The sequence below is a fragment of the Nyctereutes procyonoides genome, unplaced genomic scaffold (assembly GCF_905146905.1).
Source record: "Nyctereutes procyonoides isolate TBG_1078 unplaced genomic scaffold, NYPRO_anot_genome, whole genome shotgun sequence".
Classification (NCBI taxonomy): Eukaryota; Metazoa; Chordata; class Mammalia; order Carnivora; family Canidae; genus Nyctereutes; species Nyctereutes procyonoides.
Genome location: NW_026575044.1, coordinates 51,928,327 through 51,950,407, shown reverse-complemented (window position 1 = coordinate 51,950,407; position 22,081 = coordinate 51,928,327). Strand labels below are relative to the sequence as shown.

At 51.2% G+C, this 22,081-nt stretch overlaps 1 protein-coding gene across 4 annotated transcripts in view; it reads right to left on the bottom strand.

Moving 5' to 3' along the window:
* MYO5B (myosin VB) overlaps positions 1–22,081 on the bottom strand; it is a 332,476-nt gene that overhangs the window by 87,265 nt on the left and 223,130 nt on the right. For all 4 annotated transcript variants that reach the window (XM_055324565.1, XM_055324564.1, XM_055324566.1 and 1 more), the window contains 4 exons: positions 15,905–15,986; positions 15,252–15,392; positions 7,285–7,407; positions 6,267–6,350 (listed from right to left, as the gene is read on the bottom strand). In XM_055324565.1, coding sequence (XP_055180540.1) covers positions 6,267–6,350; positions 7,285–7,407; positions 15,252–15,392; positions 15,905–15,986 — 430 coding nt within the window. The remainder of the gene's footprint in view (positions 1–6,266; positions 6,351–7,284; positions 7,408–15,251; positions 15,393–15,904; positions 15,987–22,081) is intronic.

The following is a 22,081-nucleotide window of genomic DNA, read 5'->3' as shown; positions in this document are numbered from 1 at the left end:
GTCTGGGTTGGAAGTTCAGTCTAAAAGCACCAACCAAGGACCTTAAGGCCACAAAACATGTGGGATAAGCCACTCAGGTCCATTGTCACTGCTGGCTCCTCCGTGGCCAACACAGCCTAGTGATGGCGTGGCTGCACTAGGGGAAGCTACAGTGTTCCTGAGTAACACACCCCCAGATTCCTGCATAGGCCCTTGCTGTCAGCCAGGCAGCTTGGGAGGTCACCCTGATGACATGAAGGAGGTCTCTCAGTCTCAGGTGCCAACAGGTGACAATTCAGTTCCTATTTCAGTATTTTCAAAATAGATCAGCTTGCTCTTCTGCCCACATGTGGTATATCAAAATCACGAACATTGCCTTTCTAGAGGGAAAAGTAACTGGGCTGTCTGATGGATAAAGACAACTCAAATAGGATTTTCAGAATCTGTGGCTAAAATGTGCACATGCCAACATCATAAAAATGAAACATTTATTAAATCCTCATTTCCATGTGCTTTCAAAGAACAGGAACTAAAGACTAGGTCCCTGAATGGTCAGGAAACCAAACTGTTACTCACGTGTCGTTCACTCACTCACTGATACTTAACTGGCTGCCACATGTGTAAAAAAAATAAATTCTGAGCTCAGAGCTGGGAACACGAAAACAAATAAAGACAAATGGAGCCTCTTACATATCGTGGAGTTTATGATCTAGCACGGAAGGTGAACTCTCATCAATCAGCCCCATAATTAAAAGCCTGATGACAAAAAGATGATTTCCTCAAGGAAATAAACAACAGATACACACGACTGAATCACAGCCCCAGGGTAGAAATGAGGAAAGGCTTCTCTCAGGAAGGGATGTTTGAGCTGGTGGGTCACTGGGGGCGGGCGGTAGGCAGAGAAGCCTGTCAGGGAGTATCTGCGTGTTCAGGGAAACAATATAAAGCCAAGACAGCTTTAGAACAAGCCTGAGGGGGAAATAAGAAGGACCAGCTCATGCAAAGTCCTCACTGAAGATTTGGGTCTTATCCTAAAAGCAATGTGAAGCCATTAAGGGTTTGTTTTTGTTTTTTTAAATAAGAGCAGCTAACATCTATTGAGCACTTAGAATGCACCAAGCATATATGAAGATTTAGTTCTTCCAATGACCACTAGATATTACATCCCACTTTATAGACAGGGAAACAGAGGTAAGGGTCCAAGACCACAGAGCTGGCCCATGGCAGTGCTAGGACGTGCACCCCGACAGCCTGGCCAGAGCCCAGGCAACAATAGATCACAGAGGGGAGCAGTGACCAGTGATCTTTTGGGAAAGATCCCTATGGCTGCAGTGTGACAAGGAGTCTGGACTCCACTGTACACAAAGCACCACAGCCGAGCAGTTTAGGGACCCAAGAGCCTACACCCTAGCAGGTCTCCGGGATGGAAGGGGCCCCAGGACAGGCACCGGGCCAGGGTCAGGGGACGTTTCAGACCTGACTCTGCCCCTTAATTAGCTGTGTGACCCAGGCAAACCTCTTAACCTTTCACTAGATTTAAAATTTCCTATCTATAAAAATTAGAGAATGGACTCAGAGGATTCCTTTACGTCTGACCCAGGCTCCTGCATTGTCTCCCATCTGCAATCTTCCCCAGTTCCCAGGTTCTGCCCGTGAACACGGAGCTATGTTCACATTCTGTCCAGGCTAAACCACCTCCCCGTGCATGTGGCCGTCCCTGTGCCACGTCCCCCACAGTCTCCCCTGCTTCCAAAGCAGAGCCTGATGGCGCCTTCCCAGAACCCTCCCTACTGAATCCAGCAGCTGGAAGTGGTGCAGCTTCGTGAAGTCCTTCTCATCACTGTCCAAGGCCGTCCTCCCCATGGGCCTCCCTGGTGTGCTGCTGTTTTCCAGGACAGCACCCTCACCATTTATCTTTCCTAAGCCTCATTCCCTGCATAGTCTCCTTCATGCCCGAGGTTTCAACTACCCCCCTTCAAGATGTTTCTCCAGTCTTGAGGTTCTCCTGCAACCACGACCCGCAGCTCCCACTGTCTGCTCTGTAGCTTCCTCCCGTGAGCGTGTTCTGCTGGAAACTCCAACAAGGACACAGCCTGCATGGCCCTCGCCCACCCAGTGCCCCAGGGTGCATTAGGGCGCCTGCCAACACCCCACTCCTTACTCCAATGGTCACCAGGTTCTGCCTACGGTCCCGTTTCAGCTATCCTGAATGCTGCCATCTGGCTCAAGCTGCCCCAGGTCATCACCGCAAGTGCTTCGAACTTGAGTGCCCAGCTCCAGACACACCTGTGTCCCAACACATTCTACCCACCAGCCAGTGTCTTCACTAAACACAAACCTTATCCAGCAACTCCTCATGTAGAGACTCCTGGGTCCCCACTATCTATGGCAGAAAGCCACCATCACACATGGTAAGGGAGGACACAGGGTGTGGGAGGTGGAGGGAGAGAGCACAGGCATAGTGGGGAGGGGTGGACACCGCAGAGCCAAGGCACATATGAGGGTCAAGCAGCCACTCACGACAGGGAGGAGAGATTTCCACAGGGAAGTAACCGCAGGCTGAAGGCAGGTTGGCATTTTAAAGACACCAGTGATTCATTCGCCGTCTGTCATGTCTAAATACTACTGACTAGATTATAATTCACATACTTTCTAAAATGGATTTCCAAGATGTTCAAGTCCAGGGCAGGAGTCACCATGTGCAGGATGATATTGTTTCAGGAATCTAAGGAAATCATTAGCAATGGCTTTTCTCTGAAACATCTATTAACTTCTAAGGTCAAGAGAATGTATGAAAACCATACAAGGGGCTTTGAAATCAGATTCAAAAGTAAGAAGACCTTAAAATTAAAGCCTCTTTCTCTTGCTTCTGTCAAAAGCTCCTACAACAGGAGCCCTTGTGCTATAATTTGGGAAAGAACACACGGTTCAGTCTGGAGAATTTGTGTTTTATCTTAAAAGCTACGCTTTAATCATAGATCTCAGCTATTTAAACTGTGTGTGGAAATGGGTGGATCTCTGGGATGCAGAGAGGGGGAGTTTGCCAGGACATCAACTTTAGGAAAAAGCAGAACAGATGAGAAATATTGAGGACCATGCCACCCCAGCCCCACCGACTCACGGGGATGACCTAATCTCAAGCAACCTCCCAATAGCAAGCAGCCTGAAGACTCAATGAAAAGCAGGTACGGCAAGCTCTTGCATGACTAGCAATTCATGCAGAAGAATGAACTTCTGAGGAAGTTTTTTCTTTGACTCCAGTGATGCTTTAGAGGAAAGTCTATTTATGAGCTGAGTGACCAGTAGTAGTGCAACTATCATAACTCATGTGTCTAGGGGCAGCCCTGGGAAGCAGCATCCACTGGGGTTATAAATTCCATGCTCCCTCCAATCATGAAAACACGCAGATGATACCTTTGAACAAATCAAGAACTCCTCCTAATGTCATTTGTCACTTGTTTCCAAGTGTCCGTAGATACTGGCTTTGGTCCTCTCTGCTATTCAGGGCTATAGATAGATTTTAAAAGCCTGAGGCAAATCTATTTGAAGAGGGATTAAAAGAAGTATAAAAAATGGTCTTTTTCAAGACCATCGATAGTTTAAGAAGAACATCCATTACAGCTATATCTGTAGCTGTTACCTCGGAAATTGTGCCTGCTAACTTCTGTAAGAACATAAAAATACCTTTCCTTTAGAACAGACGCATGAAACCAAAATAAAGACATGCTCAAATAACCATCTGATTGGGATCTCTTGCCCAGAACCTTATCTATAAAACCTGGCTGCAGACCTAATAAAAAAAAATTCATTTTCTTTTTGGGCAGTTCTTTTACGTGGCCAGTGCTGCCCTTTGGAGGAAAAGGTTCAGCCCTTTTTTGTTGTTAAAGAAAAAAGATAGACTTTCCTGTATTGGGAAGGGGATGATACCATTTTATCGATTAAAAAGTTCTCTCTCACATAGTGACCTATTCATTCTAAATATTGATGAAAGCTTTTTAACTACCAACATCAACTGATCTTAAATAGGAAGCACTCCAAATGTCCTTAAAAATGTTATGTTGTATGTCAATTATATCTCAGTAAAGCTATTATACAAAAGATATGTTTAAAAACACTTTTTAAATGAAGTATAATTAACAGCAGCATATTAGTTTCAGGTGTACAATAAAAGGACTTGACAATTCTATACAATACTCAGTGCCCATCATGGTAAGTGTATCATCCTTATTGATCCTTTATTTCACCCTTCTCACCCATCTACCAAAGAGAGAAGATATTTGCAAGTAATATGGTAACTCAACATAAAAAATAATTGGATTTTAAAAATTTAAGATTCAGAGAGCCCGAAACAATTTTCCAAAGCAGCAGAACAAATGGTAAATGGATACACAAAAAGATGCTCAACATCACCTATCATCAGGGAAACACAAATCAAAACAACAATGAGACATCACCTCACACCTTCGAGAATGGCTAAAGTAAAAAAACCCAAGAAATAGCAAGTATTGGCAAGGATGAAAACAAAAGGGAACCTTCACCTACTGTTAGTAGAGATGCAAATGGGTGAAGCCACTGTGGAAAACAGTATGAAGGTTCCTCAAAAAATTAAAAAATAAAATGAGCACACAATGTAGTAATTCCACTACTATTTACCTATAGAAAACAAAAACACAAATTAAAAAAGTACTTTTTAAAAAAGTAAATGTATTTGCCCAAAATGGAACGTGTCTGTAACCTATCAGGAACATACCGGCATGGAAACAACAGACACATATACACGGTCGTTCCTGGAGGAGTTGGAAGTCAAGCCAAGAGCAGAGAGGAGACCCAGAGCTCACGCCCATGGGCTTGTCTGAGGCACAGCGTTGGGACTCTTGGACCTCAGGAGTTGCCGTGGCCCAGAGAAGGTGGCCTTGGGCTGATGTGGTCTCCCTGACCTCTGGACATGCTGGTCTCCAAGTCCCTTCTGCTGGGGTGAGTGAAGAGACGGCTCCAGGCCTGCCTGCTGGGACACCACTCGGGATGGTGCTGGGCAGCTAACACTTACTGACAAACTCCAACCTGCACTTGAGTGCTGCCCTGGCATCGGAAATCTTAACTATATGCTCCTTTTGGAATTTTCTGGTTTTGGATAAAATATTGCTTTTTCATAATAAATACCAGGAGGGAGAAAGCTCCATCTTTGGTACTTAAAGCAGGCTGTTAATGACAAAGCCATGTTTTAAAGAGGCATTTCCTAAGTCTCTATTTATAGTTCCCCAATAACTGAGAAAGCAATTAGCTGCACTATGGGCTCTTAGGCAGGAAAACTGGCTTTACTAATTACATTCTCATTAACATGGTTTTGTTTCACTGCTCTTGGTGGGAGTTCTTTAAACACCCCTTGGCTGGTAGGGTACACGGGAGTCTTCCACCCGATACTGCGGTGATTATTCACAATGGTCTCTTAATGTCTTATCAGGGGTGCCGCATGAAAGAAGCGGATAGGCCTCCCATAAAATAAAAATGCATTAAGTAAAATCATGAATTTACAGATGGGATTTGAGATTGATCTATATTCAGGGAGATGAAAACCGACACCAACAATTGGGCACTGACTCCATGTCACAGGGCCTTGTACTGGTGTAGGTATTTAATGCTCTAACACAGAGCTAGAAACTTAAACCTCACAGGACTGCTGTGAAAACAAAGTCTTACAGATGACAGAGGCCCAGTGAACAATGAGCTTCAAAAACACTACCCGACACGCCCATCTGCCCAAAGGATCTAAAGTGCAGTGAGAGCTGCTCTTTGATCTGTAGCTGCAGTCTGTGCCAGGCCTATTCGTAGGTCTACAGCGACCCAGGTTCGACTCCTGCTTTCTACCTTCTGGGATGTCTGGAACGGGCTCAGGGTGGAAAGCTTGTAGCCCCTGCTGCTGGGGTCTGGTACACCTGGGAGCCCCTCCTGGGTAATCTCTGAATGCCACCTGCCACCATCACGGCACCCGTGACATGTGCTGGGACGGGGCTGGGGGTTGGCAACACGGTCATTGGGTCTTCAGAAAGGTTAGCTGATGACAGGGAAAGCTAGAGCCTGCAGGTGGGTGGGGAGGAGGAGGACCATTGTCTTTTAAGTCTCACACTCCAGTTTAGGAAGCTGCGCACTCTTGACATGCATGACTGACAAGCCCCTTCACCTTCCCCCTGCCTGCCCTCCCAGCCCCAGGCCACCACCACCCAATCCGGTCCCGCCACATCCTGCTGTGGGTGATCCTGCCCTAGGTCCCCACCTCTGGTGCCCTTTACCTTGCTGGCCTTTAGGATGTTGATCTGCTCTTCATATACTGTGTCTCTGTTTTTCTCCAGAAAACCATCTGAAAGGTACTCCACCTGGGGCCCCAGAGGGAAACAGAAACAGGGGTCAAGGGCTTCAGCCCAACCTGGCACCTGCTCAGCAACTCAGCACCAAGTCCTGTCCTCTCATCCACAGTGTTTTCTGAGGACTGGTGAGTAGCTGGGAAACCCACAGATGTTTCCATTTATCATGTAAACCCAAGATGTGATCAGGATTCACATAGAGGAAATCGAGTATTTATTTTGTGAGAAAACATTGTTTTTAAAAAGGAGTTCCCAAAAGATAGCCTAAGGCCTCCCTGGGTGCTGAAAAGTCCACCAAATGGGCATTTGCATTTTTAAAAAGATTATTTATTTGAGAGAGAAGAGCCTGTGCGTGTGTGCCCACAAGGGGAAGCAGAGGGAGAGAGAGCATCTCTGACTCCGCACTGAGCACAGAGCCCAGCACAGGGCTCTAACAGCCCTGACATCAGGCCTGAACTGACACCAAGAGTTGGACGCTTAACAGATGGAGCCACCTAGGCGCCCCTGGAATCTGCCTTCAAGTCTGAGTAATGAGATCCCAGGTGATTTACATGCAGATTGAAAACTGGGACCCGTGGGTCAGGGCTTCCCAAACCAAACAGAAATTCATGTGGGAAAGTTCCGTGTACGCCAGGTCCCGGGGAGGCGCCACCCAGAGAGCACCACTGTTCTCACGCCTCCCTCCTCCCTCGGGGCACACTCACGACTGTCCTACATGCTCCTGCCTGAAGCCTCAGGAGAGAGGCGGTAACTGTGTGTCTAGCACAGGCCCGGGGGGCTGCGGCACCCTCCCACTGCCCGGGGCTCTGTCCGCATAGAGACAGCCCCCATGTCACAGGGTGGACGCCCTAACCAAGAGCTTCTAGGTGCCTGAACATAACAGAACCCCTTCAGCCTTGAACCTCTGCAGGGGGCTCACAGGGCTCCGGGCCACGCACACACTCACCTTATCGGCAAAGTGGATGACGATGAAGGCCGTGTTGGACATGCGGGGTTTCTGGAAGTGCTGGCTGCCAGAGTGCCGGTCATACAGCTTCTGGGCCCAGTTTTGGTCGGTTCCCTTGGGGACCTGTAGGACACATGAGAGGACAGAGGGCTCCTTGAGGAGAGGCAGGCAGATCACTGAGGGGGGGAAGACAGGCCAGCATGTGGACCCCACAGGGGCCGGGATCAGTTCTCCGAGTGGGACCGAGCTGAAGAAAGCAGGACTTGGCCATGGCCGCCGTGGACCCACGCTGTAGGGGCTGGCAACAGGGTGTCCGTAGAGGCACAGAGCCTCTGAGAGTGCTGGCTGACAGATGCAGGGGGTTGGGGGGCTCAGGGTGGAGCCTGAGGATGTGCCTGCCTTCCAGCTGGGCCAGGGACCTGAGGGTCACGACCCACCACATCCAGCCCTGGTGCCCGGACCCACTCACTCAGCCCAAAGCCTGCTGTGGTTAGGCCCACCCTCTGCTCTTCCACCACCACCGTCAGGTGCAGTGCAAGCCAGGTCTCTGCTCCAAAGCCCCTTCCAGCTACTCTTGATGTCACCTGGGAGCTCCTCACTGTGAAGTTCTCACACACGCACCAAGGCAGCTCATGGTCGGCTTCTGTGTGTCGTATTGTCACAACAGAGCATAACATGTTGGGCCCAAACAGGACGCCTCATTATTTCACTTGGGGTTGGGTTCTGGGCACATTCTGGCCATGACTGAACTAGCGAACGAGCTGCGCCGTGCGCGTGTCCACCCTCCCCGAACCTAAATCTAGAAGCTTCATGACACCAAGAACCCAAAAGGTGGCCCTTTCCAGTATCTTTAGACCTGGCTCCAGAAGTGAGTAAGCATGTCGCCTTGTTGCACACAGAACACAGAGTCACCGTCACCCCCATCCAAGCTGTCCAGGATGATGGTAAGTCCTCCATGGGGGTGCCCCCTCCTGTCACCTGCGACGACCACAACACACACCTGTTCCTCAGCCACAGGTCACAACCTGGCCCACCACCCTGCATCACTGCACATTTGGACGAGGCAAGGATTGAAGGTGACCCTCCCCCCAGCCACTTAGAAAGGGTTTTGTTTGGTAAACTAATGAAATCTGGGGCATAAAAAAAGTGCCTACACTCTCTATAACAAATTTCCTGGATAGTAAGTGAGCCAACAAGACTTCTCTCAGTTGTCAACTTAGAATGAGTGTCGCTGAATATCCAGTGCTGAGCACTGTTGATGTAGGAAGACTCCTTCTTGACAGAAGCTATTAATTGTGTGCAGCGGACAAAATACACCGGGTTCAGCACTTTTACATATGCTGTTTTATATTTGTCTTTGAGCATTCTGTGTTTAGAAACAACAGGTACAGGACTGTGGGGTCTGCCAGGCAGGGCTGCTGGAGGAGGAAAGGTGGGACTGTGAGGACCAGAGGCACCCGGGTCAACACAGGTGCCAGCAGCCAAATCATCTCGTTGGGACAATGAGAGATTGGACTTCTGCCAGTAGCCCCCCACAGCCTTGTGTCTAGCATTCAGGCTGGCGGGCACCGTGAACAAAGCCGGACAACGGTATTATGTGTATTTCCTGACGACGGCGTCATTCATTCATGAGACACAGATGGACAGAGCACAAGCAGGGGGAGGGTGGGGAGGAGCAGCAGACCCTGTGCGGGCAGGGAGCCCGACACGGGGCTCAACCCCAGGACTCCAGGATCACACCCTGAGCTGAAGGCAGACACTGACCCACTGAGCCACCCAGTACCCCAAGGGTATCTTTTCCTAACCACCCCCCCGCCCCATGGACAGTAAGGCCCAGCGGGAATTAACAGTCAAGATTCCCAGATAATACAGGTAATGCCCATAACACCTATTGTCAGTTTTCTATAATTTTTTTTAATTGATTTTATTTGAGTGAAAGAGTGAGCACTGAGTGAGCACAAGCAGGGAGAGCAGCAGGAGATGGAGAAGCAGGCGACCCACAGAGCCCAATGGGGGACTCAAACCTAGGACCCTGGGATTGTGACCAGAGCTGTGACCCTTAACTGAGCCCCCCAGGCACCCAGGTCTTTTATCTGTTTATCAACTCATTTAATTTTCACAATAATCCTATTAGCCAGGCACGATGTCTGTACAACTCTACAGATGAGGAAACGGAGACAGAGGTTGGGTAACCTGCCCAAGGTCACACCACTGGGCCGTAGCAGAGCTGGGGTTCACACCGGGACAGGCTGGCACCAGGGCGTACACTCCCTGCTTCTGGGCTTGCTGGCCTGACAACAGAGATTTAGAAGCAGCCAGCAAGACAGGCTTGGATGGAATGCACGTATCCCCAAAAGAGCTTCCATGCAAGCCCAGGGGAAGGAGAGCCAGTCCTGTATCTTGATAAGATCTGGGGTGTGGTAGCAGTGACTCTGGGATATGCTGAGTCAGGTCCTTAAAAACAAATACTGCACGTGGCTTCATGCAAGTGGTCTTGCTCTCCTTCTCAACGTCCAGAGGAGCCTGGTCCTAGCTCTGTCCTCAGCTACACGGGAACCGTCCCTTAAGACCCTGGTCCCTCTGGCTGCACTTCGGGTCACGGTCACATCAAAAAGCGTAGGTTTGGGTCCATATGAAACATGCCAAATAGGCCCATGTTTAAATACAGTAAATAGATGAGAGGCTGCCCAAGACTGTGGGGGAGGGGGAGTGACCATTAATGGGCCCTGTGACCCCTGACCCATGACTTCGGCTCCACACTCAACAGACTGCCAACCAGGGGTCCTACACTTTAAATGAGGGCATTTAATGGTATGTTAATTGCGTTTCCATAAAGCTGCTAAAAATATGTTCATGCCTAATTTTACTCGCTTATAAAATTAAAAAAAAATGGAGAGAGAAGAGTGAGTCCTCGCAACTCCTCCTCCCAACAGCCTGTGGACAAGCCCAGGGGCACCGGGGGCACAGTTGCGCACTCCCTGCCCTCCTGGCTGCAACCCCAATGCCTGGTCCAGGAGGCTTCCACCTGCACAAACACCCGTGACCCGTGTGCTCAGCACAACAGCCTGTCTGTGGGGCCCTTCCCCACATCTGGAGGAGAGACCATGTGGCACCCCTGCTGCCCCATCAGGTCCACTGGTCTTTCAGCATCACCCAGTATTACGGCCAGAGAAGGGCCATCATGATTCACTAGGAGAGGGCACCTGGTGGATGCGGACACTGTGCCTGGGCCAAGCAGGGGGCTGCCCTCCAAGCCTCCCCTCCTCCCTTGGACGGCCTCTGACCTTGGCCAGTGAATCCGTCCACTCTGCTACTTCCCTTCCCTGTTGGCAGGGCAGCCACCCCCACCCCCCGCCCCTGTCTTGCACCCTTCTCCAGCATCTAAGCTGTTCCTTCTGGCACAGGCGTGAACCCTCCTTCACAGGGAAGCAGACTTGCCAATCGGCAGGAACCTCACTCCTGCTTCACCTCCAGAAGCCTCCCTGGCCCTAGAACCTGCTCTGGGAAGGAGCGATGCTCTTCACCCACGGCCTGTGCAGTCACTGCCTCCCTCCTGGGGTCACGTCCCCCCAGGGCCTATGCACTCAACTGCCAGGCCCCCAGGGTCTCCCCCTCCTGCTCCCTCAGAGCTGGGTCTGCTATGGGGATGAGGGTCTCATTTCTCCCCTTTTTGCCCCCCACCCCCAATCTCCCCACCAAGTCCCAGAAGCTAGGCTGCTGCCTGGACAGCTGCCTGACCACTCCTCTCACCCAGGGCCTGCTCCCAATACTGGTCCCAGAGCTCCTCTGCATCCCCCTCTGGAAGGCAGGAGGATGTATCCCTCTCTTTGCTCAGTCTCTCCCCCTCAGCCTCCACACACAGCTGGGAAACCCCAAGAGATCACTCATGCCCTGTCACAGCCCTCCTGTCCCCAGGCCCCACCCTCCTCTGAGGCTTCAGGGTCAGTCCCCACACCCCCTGTGGACAGGGCTCCCATCCAATGGCTCCTGCTTTCCCACTTCACCAGCCACCACGTGGGTCTGGACAAGTCGGACCTTTCACGTTCTTCCAACGTGACAGTCCCCTCGCCCCCAGGAGTGCCCTTCTTCCCACTTTTGTGCTGGAAATGCCATTTGGGGGATGCTTCTCCTCACAGCAGGATCTCCTCAGTCACATCCTCCTGGGCCTTCCCACCTGCCTGAGGCCACAGAGGTGCTGCTGAATGGCAGGGTCTCAGGTACGCAGGGCCCCGGGGGCATAGGGCAGGTGAGCGGGCAGCAGGGCAGTGGGATGCTTCCTCCGCAGGGGGGTGGCTTACGGAGGGCTGTCTTCCCCTCCTCCCCTCTACTCAGGCCCCAGGCCCTGCTCACCTGGGGCAGAGCCTGCCCCCTGGTCCCTGCCTCAGGACCACCCTGGGGTTCCCCAAAACCCCCGTCTGACAGCATCTTTATTCACAAGCATGGCTCCCAGGGGTCAAGGCATCACTTTCAGCAAACTCGTGCTGATGCCAACATGTCGCTGGAGAGCAAGCACGCGGCGACCTCTGCTGTCTCATCTGCCCCCACTAGCTGGTTCCCCAGGAGGCAGCACTCAGCTGACGCAGGGAGGGCAGGGTGCCCGGCCTGACCCTGGCCTGTGATGCACAGCCCCCAGCGAGCCCCTGCAGCACACACCTGTCCTGGCCCAGGGCCCCACCAAGGGGTCATGGGGTGCTCAGGGGCGGACTGCACGGCCCCGACTGTAGCTCTGAGACCCGGATGGCTGTTCCATGAGTCCCCATCTCGGGCCCTGGGGAGTCACCTGGTGATGTTGAGCCTTCCGCCCCATCTACCCTATCCCTACAGTCCTCATGATGTCCCAGCCCCGGCTCTGCCTGTTGCTCTGTCTTCCCAGGAGAAGTTCCCAGTTCCTCTGTGACACCGTGAGTCTAACCCTCCATCCTCTCACACATGGTCATAGGACCTAAGTCCTCACGGTGCAATATTCTCACCCTGCAGTGTGTGAGGACAGCAGAGGCACGGCCATGGTCTGAGGCAGCTCGATGGCCCCAGGACAGTCCCAAGGGGCACTGTGTCGCCTGGCTGTGGCCAGCTCGGGGAACATGCTCCCCTGCCCAGGCTCACTTCCTACATGTGCGGCAAGGCCCCCTGCGCATGTAGCCAGGCTCCCTGCAGTGCGAGTCCCCCAGGGCAGCAACCGGATGGTGTGTGAGGCCCTGAGTCCTGACGCAGGGGACACCTGCAGCTCCACCAGCTGCCGGCTGGTAGCAGCTGCACCAGGCCGCACCAACTCTATCGCCGGGAGCACTTAGACCTGGGGTTTCAAGTGCTCCTCAAGCAGGTGCTCACCTTGCCCGCCCTGCTCCACCTTCACCTACAGCCACCCTGAGTTTCAACACATCCACCTGGAGTAGCACAGCCCCTGCAGCACCAGCCTGACAGGCAGGGAATCCAAGCTCTGCCCACACATGCCCCTCCCCAGAGCCTCCACACAGTGGCCACCCCATCCCCCGGTTCTGTTCAGCAGTCACTCTGTGGCACTTGGACCCTCCACCAGCCTCCCCAGGACCCAGAGCACCAGGCCTGCCCACAGCCCCTCCTGCCGCAACCCACCATCCAGGCCCAGCCACTCAGCAATCCCGTCCCTGTTCATCCTCATAGCCCATGGGTACTTCCTGGGGTCTCAGGGCCCACAGGGGGCGGGAGTTTGCAGCAGATGCCATCTTGGCCTGAAATCACCTCTTTCATGAGCCTGATGCAGACAGAAGCCTCCATGGACATGAAGATGGGGCTCATCTGCATGCAGTTAGCTTTTCTAAAGTGAAGCGGACTCCAATGGGGATGCCTCAGGAGGCTTGCCCCCAGCAGAAGGCAGCACTGGGAACACCCAAGGCTGCAAAGCGTGGGGCTCTGGCAACGTCACCCACCCAAATGTTGGAAATGGTTTGCAGCTTGGGCCTCCCCATGACCACTGTGCTTCTCTGCCGAGGCCCCACCTGCCCCTGCCTACTCCCAGCCCCACCATGCAGTATCCCCTCGCTGCCTGGCCCTCCAGCCTCCACACAGCAGACTGAGGTCCCTGCACTTGCATTCCTATCCATCTGACTTGACTTCTCGGGACACATTCCCTTGGGGAGTGGCACCTCTCAGCCTCTCAAACCATAAGCCCAAGTAAACCCACCCCAAGCAATCCTGGATCATCTAAGGCAGGATAAATCATCAAACATCAATTAGGCAGCTGCTTGCATTGGGGTGGGGTGGGGGGAACCTTCATCCTGAAGCATCAGGTGGTTTCTAGAAAGTGTGTGTACACAAGGAGGAGATCCTACACTCCGGATCTCAACATCACGGTGTTTCAACGAAGAGTGATGTGGAGCAGTCCAAGAGGAACCACCTGCTTCACGTGCACCTCAGAGCCTCTTCACCTTCATCACTGGGGAGGGGACAGGAGAGCTGGATCCTGGGGCGCAAGGCTAGCTCAGAGGCCTGGGGTGGACACAGGACATGGGGTCGCCTTCAGGCTTGGGATGTGAGATGGGAGGAGGTGGTTCCTGACAGGAGCACACACAACAGTGGGGGACAGGAACAGGGTCCCTCTGAGCCATCAAGAGGAGCAGCTGGCAGGGTATGCTGAATCCAGGGAATGAGTGAGTGGTGAATACAGGGTAGGGGTGCCTGGGGGGCAGGGAGGACACTCAAGAGTTAGGGCCATGACTTTGGTCATTTAGCCAGTGGCACTCCAGGCAGGGACAGGGTCCTACCACCTGTACTGCTACCTCAGAGGCTGAGCAAGCCTCCGTACACCTGCCACACTGAGGAACAGGTCCGACCTGGAGGGACTCAGGCAAAGCCCACAGCATTGAAGAAATGCTAAACTCATCAAGAATGAAGGCGCACACGCTGTGGATTTCAGCACATTTCCCTTTACCTTCTACAGTTCGATTTCCACTTCTTTTCCTGATCAAAGACAATGGATGTAGGAGCACCCTCCTGGAGGGGAAAACCACCTCCTCTAACCACCAAGCCACACTCACCCCTTTACAGTCAGGATGTGAGAGGCCACAGAGACAGGCAACTGAGTCTTTTCCTTTCAATACCAACAGTCCTGTGATTTCTACACCTTTCTGACAAGGGCCTCCACTGTTGGAGGAATACAACTGCCCTCTTATCTCATCAGCAACCACCAAACTGGGCAAAATTCTGAAGGTCATTAGATCCAATCCCTACTAGTTCCCAGAGTAGGAAACCAAAGGCCCAAGAAGTTAGGTGATCAATGAAACACAGCTAAAGGGGCCCCTGGGGGGCTCAGTGGTTGAGTGTCCGCCTTTGGTTCAGGTTGTGATCCTGGAGTACCAGGATCGAGTCCCACATCAGGCTCCCTGCAAGGAGACTGCTTCTCCCTCTGCCTGTGTCTCTGTCTCTCTCTGCATCTCTCATGAAAAAATAAATAAAATCTTTTAAAAATAAATAGAAATAAATCCCAGATTCTCCTGCCCCACATTTCCAAGGCTGCCTGGCTCTCCCCACACTGGCAATCCAGGACAGTCCTGTCCTACAAAATAGAATCCATAAACACCTAGATGGGGGAATCTACAGACGTCATCTGCCCCCAAGCCATGCAGCTCAATCCCACATAATGCATGTGGCATGACAAACACGCCCCTGGGCTGTTGACCCGCACCCTCTGGGGAGCCCGTCTAGATGTTGGGGTCTCTGTCTTAGCACCTAGGATATCCAGCTTGCCCCATCCACACCACAACCATGTTGTGCCAATCTACACCATCCAGTCTCTGCCTACAGAGGTACACATTCACCAACAGTTACCTTCTAGCATGTGGAAAGGATGCCATAGTGTCTCTCAGCCAACAAAAGGTAGGCTAATTAATTGTAAATGAAATTCCAGCTTTGAGACCTCACACGTTCCTTTGCACCACATGGTTGCCCCTGCCCCTCCCCAACCGTGGGACGTGACTGATACAATGCTTTACCTTACACTCTTCATCCAGCAGGTCCAAGATGCCTAGCTTTGCTTCTATGAGGTCAATACAGGGCTGGTTATCATAAAAGTCAATCAAGGTCCAAGGGATCTCCTCCTTCATATATTCCTCTTGCTCTAGTTTGAATACATGCTAGGATAAGAGGTTAAAGGTCAAAGTTAGTGAACCGCAGGCACATCCTGATGTTCATCACCCCTGAGGTTCAACCACATGAGCCTGGAGTCCCAGAGAGGGTGTCCACCCATGAGAAAGGGTATGGGCACTAAGTCACAGGCAGGACTGCAGGAAAAGAGAGCTCAGTTAGGTGATCCCCATCCCCGTGTGAACATGTCTCTAGAATATTCTAGTAATCAACTGGCTTGCAATCAGGCAAATACCCCAGAAGCCCAGGATGAAGATGTGTGGGAGTCATAGCCAAGGGGAGGTTCACTGACCCTCTCAGCCCAGCCACCCCACTCAGACATCCTCCCCAGCAGCAGGTAATGCCTTCCTAAAGCCAGGGCACCCTCTATAAACTCCGAGAAGGTTAGGGCTGAGCTAGAGCCTGCTGACCCCAGATGGAAGAGAGGTCCCTCAGCTGCTGCTTCCAGGAAGGGAGGTGTTCCCCCCCACCCCCTTCACATGTTCCGGGAGCCAGGCCCTACCGAGTTGAACTGCTGCTGCAGCTTTTCATTCGCATAGTTGATACAGAACTGCTCAAAGCTGTTGACCTCAAATGTCTCAAACCTGCAGAAGGGAGAGAGGACAAGGGTATTCCTCTTACCAAATGAACCTCTGAGACTTTCAACAAGGTCACTCTCATCTCCTCTCCACCCCCAACCAGCTCCATCCTCAACCCCAGCACAGATGTCCCTCATGAGCCAGGGAGGAGTACACTCTGCGCAGAGGGGGTACCTTTTCCTAGTCAATGCACAGGGCCCGCACAGGCTGGCAATATGTCTCCCCACAACATAAATGAATCACAATCCAACCAATCTCCTATTATAGGCCATTTTAGCTCTTTCCCTGACGTTCAGCTGCTCTGAATGCTACAGCAAACATACAGCTCTAAATTCACGATTCTCTGTAGGATGCTATCACCCTAGCAGAATCACTCTATCAGAATATAGCCTCTTAAAGGTAGAAGAAAATTAACTTCCAGAGAGGTGGAACCGTTTTCTGTTATCACCCCACACCTATCCCAGCCTCCACAGATCTGTTTATCCTAATACCGGGTAAGGGTGTTTTGTTTTTCTTTTCTTTTTTTTTTTTTTTATTTACTTATGATAGTCAGAGAGAGAGAGAGAGAGAGAGAGAGAGAGAGAGAGAGGAGAGGGAGGGAGGGAGGGAGGGAGAGGGGCAGAGACACAGGCAGAGGGAGAAGCAGGCTCCATGCACCGGGAGCCCGATGTGGGATTCGATCCCGGGTCTCCAGGATCGCGCCCCGGGCCAAAGACAGGCGCCAAACCACTGCGCCACCCAGGGATCCCCGGGTGTTTTGTTTTTCTAAATCTTTTTCATGAAGTTCATGTTCACAATTTTTTTTTTATTCACACACAATTAAATGACAACCAGATGTGCAGCTCAGAAATCAGCAAGAGGGTGGAGAACAACTGATTTGGGGGAAAGTGTGCAAGACCACAGGCAGGAAGACAGTAAGGCAGTTATTACTGCAGTAAGAATCCCAGGAAGACCAAGCAAGGCAGGATGTAAGTTGGTGGTGACCGAGTCATGGAGAGGACCAAAACACACTAGGAGAGGGGAAGATGAGAGGGCGTCAAGGAGTCACGGGAGCATGAAGGCAAGATTCACCCACACAGATGGATGGATGTGGTAAAGTTCGCCAGGTCAGATGATTTACAAGTGAGTGGGGCCACCTTGTACACTGGGCAACGTCATCAGGTCGAGGCAGTGGAGGGGCAGAAACGCAGGAGGAAGAGGAGTCTTTTTTTTTCCCTCACGCCACTGGCTGAATGAGCACCTGACCCAGCGCTCAGCCCCAACAGCAATTCTGTTCTATAAGTGCAAGAAGCTAAGGTTCGGGGAGACTACACAATCTGTTCCAAATCAGAGTCAGTATGTGGAAGAGCCAGTCTGTGAACCCAGACAGTAATTTCTGGGGCCACATTCTTAATTTAAGAAAAGTGCCATTAAGAAAAGGAGGAAAAGACTGGGAAAGAGCAGCAGACAAGGCTACTTCCCCATACAGCAGCAGGAATATCAACAAAGGACCCAGGGCTGGGGGGTGCATAGGCTTCAATCTCCCCCTAACCCTAAATTTTTATCCTGTCATTCTTCAGTACAGACAACTAAATTTTCTCAATCTTAGATAAAATTATGCTCATCTTCCCCAGTAGGTCCTCCCTAATTACCAGTCACAAGTAAAGATGTTGGAGCTGCAGGCTGATGGTGTTGGACAGGTAGCCCTCAATACAGAACAAATGCATCAGACAACCAAAAGGACTATGTCAGTGCCCAGAAGACATCAGGCCTCCCCTATCTCTCATGCCCACCTTCCCCCACCCCCCACCCCCATCAAGGTAGATGACCTGGGGATGTGGAGAGTCATTTTGAGATCAAAGGAGTCGACTGGAGACACCATACTAAAAAACAGCCTTTGGTCATGCCCACATAGGAGAAATAATTGTAAGTTAATAAAAAAAGATAAAAAATGCAAAGTCCAGGCAGGAGCTGCACTCTAGGCCATGCAGGAGGGGGGAATGGTGCCTGCCAGTTATCATCCTACATTGGGTCCCCAGTCCCGGTGATGGCCCTACATGGAGTTATGTCCTTTAGATACTCGTTTCCTCCCCCATCTCCACCTTACCCCAAAATACAATGCTGACACCAGCAAACCCCCAGAGGAAACTTAATAGCGAGTGGGTATACATTCAAGGCTGGGCTGAGCTCCCCAGATAGAGGATTTAAGTATCTCTCTCGCTTGTCATTTTTTAAAGGTTTATGTTGGTAGCACTCCACCAAGAACATTCTCATTAATTTGAGATGGCCTAAAATTAGCTCATAATATCCCTATTTCTAAGATATGATCTGGTGACAATTCCTCTGCCATCTAGCGTAATTACTACAATGCCCACTGAAGGGCCAGGGATGAAGGAGGGGTTTGGGTGGCCTGGAAAACACAAGATAACAGACCTCAAAAGGCACAGCCAGGGAGATAGAATTCTATTATAGAGAAGTGGCCCTATCTCTAGTAATTCTCCCCATCAACAGAGATGATATTTTAAAACAAACACAATGGATCAATTTATAGTTCACAACTTTAAACTGTCACAAAGAAATTTATGTACTGGAGGGAATTGGGTTTTTCTTGTAAAATCAACGCTGAGAATGTTTAGACCAAAATCCTCGGGTGGGAGGAAGGTCAAAACACAGAGTAAAACTTGATGCTGAGACCCAAGACCTGTATTTGTGGTATATTCACTTTCTTCCTATCCCCCCAAACGTAGAAAAGCACAGAATTTCCTTCTTTCTCCTTCCACTCCAATCTCAGGGTATGTTAAGGAGCACAAGTGTCTCTAAAAAATAAGGTAGTGTCTGTTAGAAAGTGAAACTGCAATGAAAGGAGGTCAACCAGGCCTCTGAGTTAATTATTAACCTCCACAAACCTCTCACCAGAGCAGAGGCCATGCAAGGCTTTGAAGGCAGGGAAACAGATCTTCCCCTGGAGCATGGCTCAGAGGAACCCAACTTCTTGGCTCAGTCTCGCCTCAGGAAATAACGTGAGGGCTGAGGACAGAGAATCCCGGGCAAACCTCGCTCCCTGCCTCCTGGGGCCTGCCCGTGCCTCCCTCCCCTGCTTCTCCACATCATGCGCCCTGTGTCCCATGAGCCAACTGGCCACAGCCAAAGCCCCTGCCACCGTGGCAGGTCCAAGGCTCAAGTCATAGACAAATGAACACCTTTTCCCCAAATTGAAGCCATCTATCTCTTGCCTCGAGGAGCCAGAGGAATGAAGGATGATGATTACCATTCATCAAGCCTGGCAGGCAAATGTCGGTTAATATAACATGAAAAGGAAACCCGGCCTCGAGGAGCCGGCCTCTGTCCTATTAACTTCCATCCCCTGTCCGGTGAGAAACGCCCACAGGCAGCATCATAGATCCTTGGTCGAGGAGGAGAGCTGGTCCCAGGCTGGCCAAGTTACTTGATGGGTGCGGCTCGCTTTGCACTTCTCAGGGGTCTGAGGTTGGGGAGCACGTTGTAGGGGATCCATCCTCCTGCCAGGACACGGTGTCGGGACACAGGACAGCCTGGGGCACTGGCCTCTCAGCAGGGCTCACTGTAGTTGCGGTGGAAGCAGCCGTGCCCCATGTCACGTGTTATTTAGGGGTTCGCAGCATTCTCGACCGCCGATTGCCCGTCAGAACATCATCCTAAGGGGAGACACGGACGCAGACTGCTGGTCCACGCGCTGTTCGCTTACGCACGAGGAAGTGAGTATCCGCCCTGGCTGCTGATTCTGCAGCAACATTTCAAACATTCACAGAAAATTCTGGGGTGGCTCACCCACCCTGCTTCTCTTTTCAGTTGTTTCTAGAAGGAGCTGGCTTGACTGGTGAGACAGAAACTCCCTGAATAGGGGCTGGAGTTCATCTTGGGACAGTTAACCCACCAATTACTAATTATTGTCCGATTGTCAGGGACAGGAAGCAATTCCACCCTCATTTGCTGGCTCAGAGCATTTGCAACCTGATTAAGAGGGAGGTGGGACCCCCCTGGGTGGCTCAGTGGTTGAGCGTCTGCATTCAGCTCAGGGCAAGATCCTGGAGACCCAAGATTAAGTCCCACATCCGGCTCCCTGCATGGAGCCTGCTTCTCCCTCTGCCTGTGTCTCTACCTCTCTCTCTCTGTGTCTCTCATGAATAAACTCAGAAAAAAAAATTTTTTTTAAAAAAGAGGGAGGTAATTCCTTATACCTTTCTTCTTAATGAATGGGGTTTAATGTATTCAGAAGCACATCCCCACCATCCTTCCCATTCTTTCTCACTTCCACATGCCACCCTTTTTGCTCACAGATGACAAGAAATACGACAATCAAAAACTTCAGGGTCATCCCAAGGGCATCATCTGATGTACCAAATATCCCCGTCCGAGGGCTGAGAAACAGGGAGACCATGGAGAGATGGTGACTCCCACTCTCCCTCCAGTGTTTGGTGGTCAGGGATTTTGGGTAGAAAAGTAAAAAAAAAAAAAAAAAAAAAAAAATAGTGCTGGAGTTTTCTGGCACCATGGAGGATGAACCACTCCCTCGAATCCCTTCCCAGGGTTACATAGCATCAACGTAGGAATCAGTTAGGAACGGGGGTGGGGGGGTGGTTGGATAAGACAAGTGGAAGAATGTCAAGCGTGACATCTGTCCCAGATAAAGGAGGGACAGCCACAATAAGAAAAAGATCTGTTGGTTTTCTGGAAGGTGCCTCAAGTCCAAAAGAAAGGAGACAAAGATACCAGGATCAAAAAAGGGGCAGGACAACAAATAGCTCAATGCAAGGTCAGCACAGACTTCCACCAAACATTGTCATTTTCTTCCAGATGAAGAAATGATGTCACTGACCCAACAGATCAGGAACGGTACCTCTAGGTCCAAGTGACATGCTTTCCGTGGTGAGGATTTTGGTCTTAACCTCCTAAGAGCTCATTACTTACCCACTGGCCAGAAAACAGAGCCTACGCCAGTGCAAATGTATACAGCTATTTCTCGACTCCAACTGCTGAGGAGCATGCTCACGCACCATCAGGGCAAGTCTCTAAGTGCTTTCTTGGCAGCAGATGGCCCAAGCCCACCTGTTAACCCAGAACCTACCCCATATCTCACTGTCCATCCTGACTTCTGCCTATAAGGCCTGAATGAGGCACCGCATTGAGCACATGGAGAATGTGCCATTCGAACTCTGCCAAAGAACTGTGCAGTGCTCTGCAAACAGGACCACTTTGTGGTACAGTCTGAAAAGGGAAATTAGATCCTAAGAAAGAACAAGGATTTAAAAAAAGAGGAGACCACATTGTGTGTATGAAGGAAGCATAGATGGTGGGAGACTCCTCAAGTCTGCTCGTCCGTGGCCCCACAGTGGGACACTGCCCTCACTAGAGAGCTGTCGGCTGGCCTCAGAGGAAGCCAGGGCCGCTCCACGAGGAGAGGCCACACACAGGGCAGGGCTCTCAGGATCCCTACCTCACTACAGCCAAGTCTACCCAAACCACAGGCCAGCCCTCACTGAGATCCCTCTCTTCCCTCTGGGCAGCAACAGGACCTGAGAGGGAACAGACTCAACCAGGAAAAGCAAATGGCAAATATAAACACAAAATGCCAGCTTGCACGACATCTCCAGACCCCACAGCACGATCCCCCACCCATGAGCAGAGCCTTTCAGCGCGGATGCCCAGGAAGAGGAACCCCAAGAAGCCACGGTCCCCTGAGGGGGTCAGGGAGATGTTGGTGATCAGCAGAGGTGAGGACCAATTGGCAGCTCGGAAGTCATGGAACCTTCCGTGCTACTCACAGCAGTAAGCCTACCTGTTAGGTTTCCCTGATCAGAAACTCAATTAGCTTCTTGCCCGGGTACATTAAGGGAATCGGGTCAAAGGCTGCAGCTTGAGTTTCTCTGGGTCTTACTGCAGAAGGGAACACTACAGGTCAGTTTTGGGGGGAACCCAAAACCCTGAAAATACTTGCAACAGAACAACAGAATTACGGCCCACCAGGAGCATGTCCCAGGGTACACATGCTGTTTTCCGCTCCCTGCAGAACCACCAGGGGGCTCAGCACAAAGGAGGCCATCAACTGGCCTGAGCACGGTTACCCGGGTACAGCCCTGAAGCTT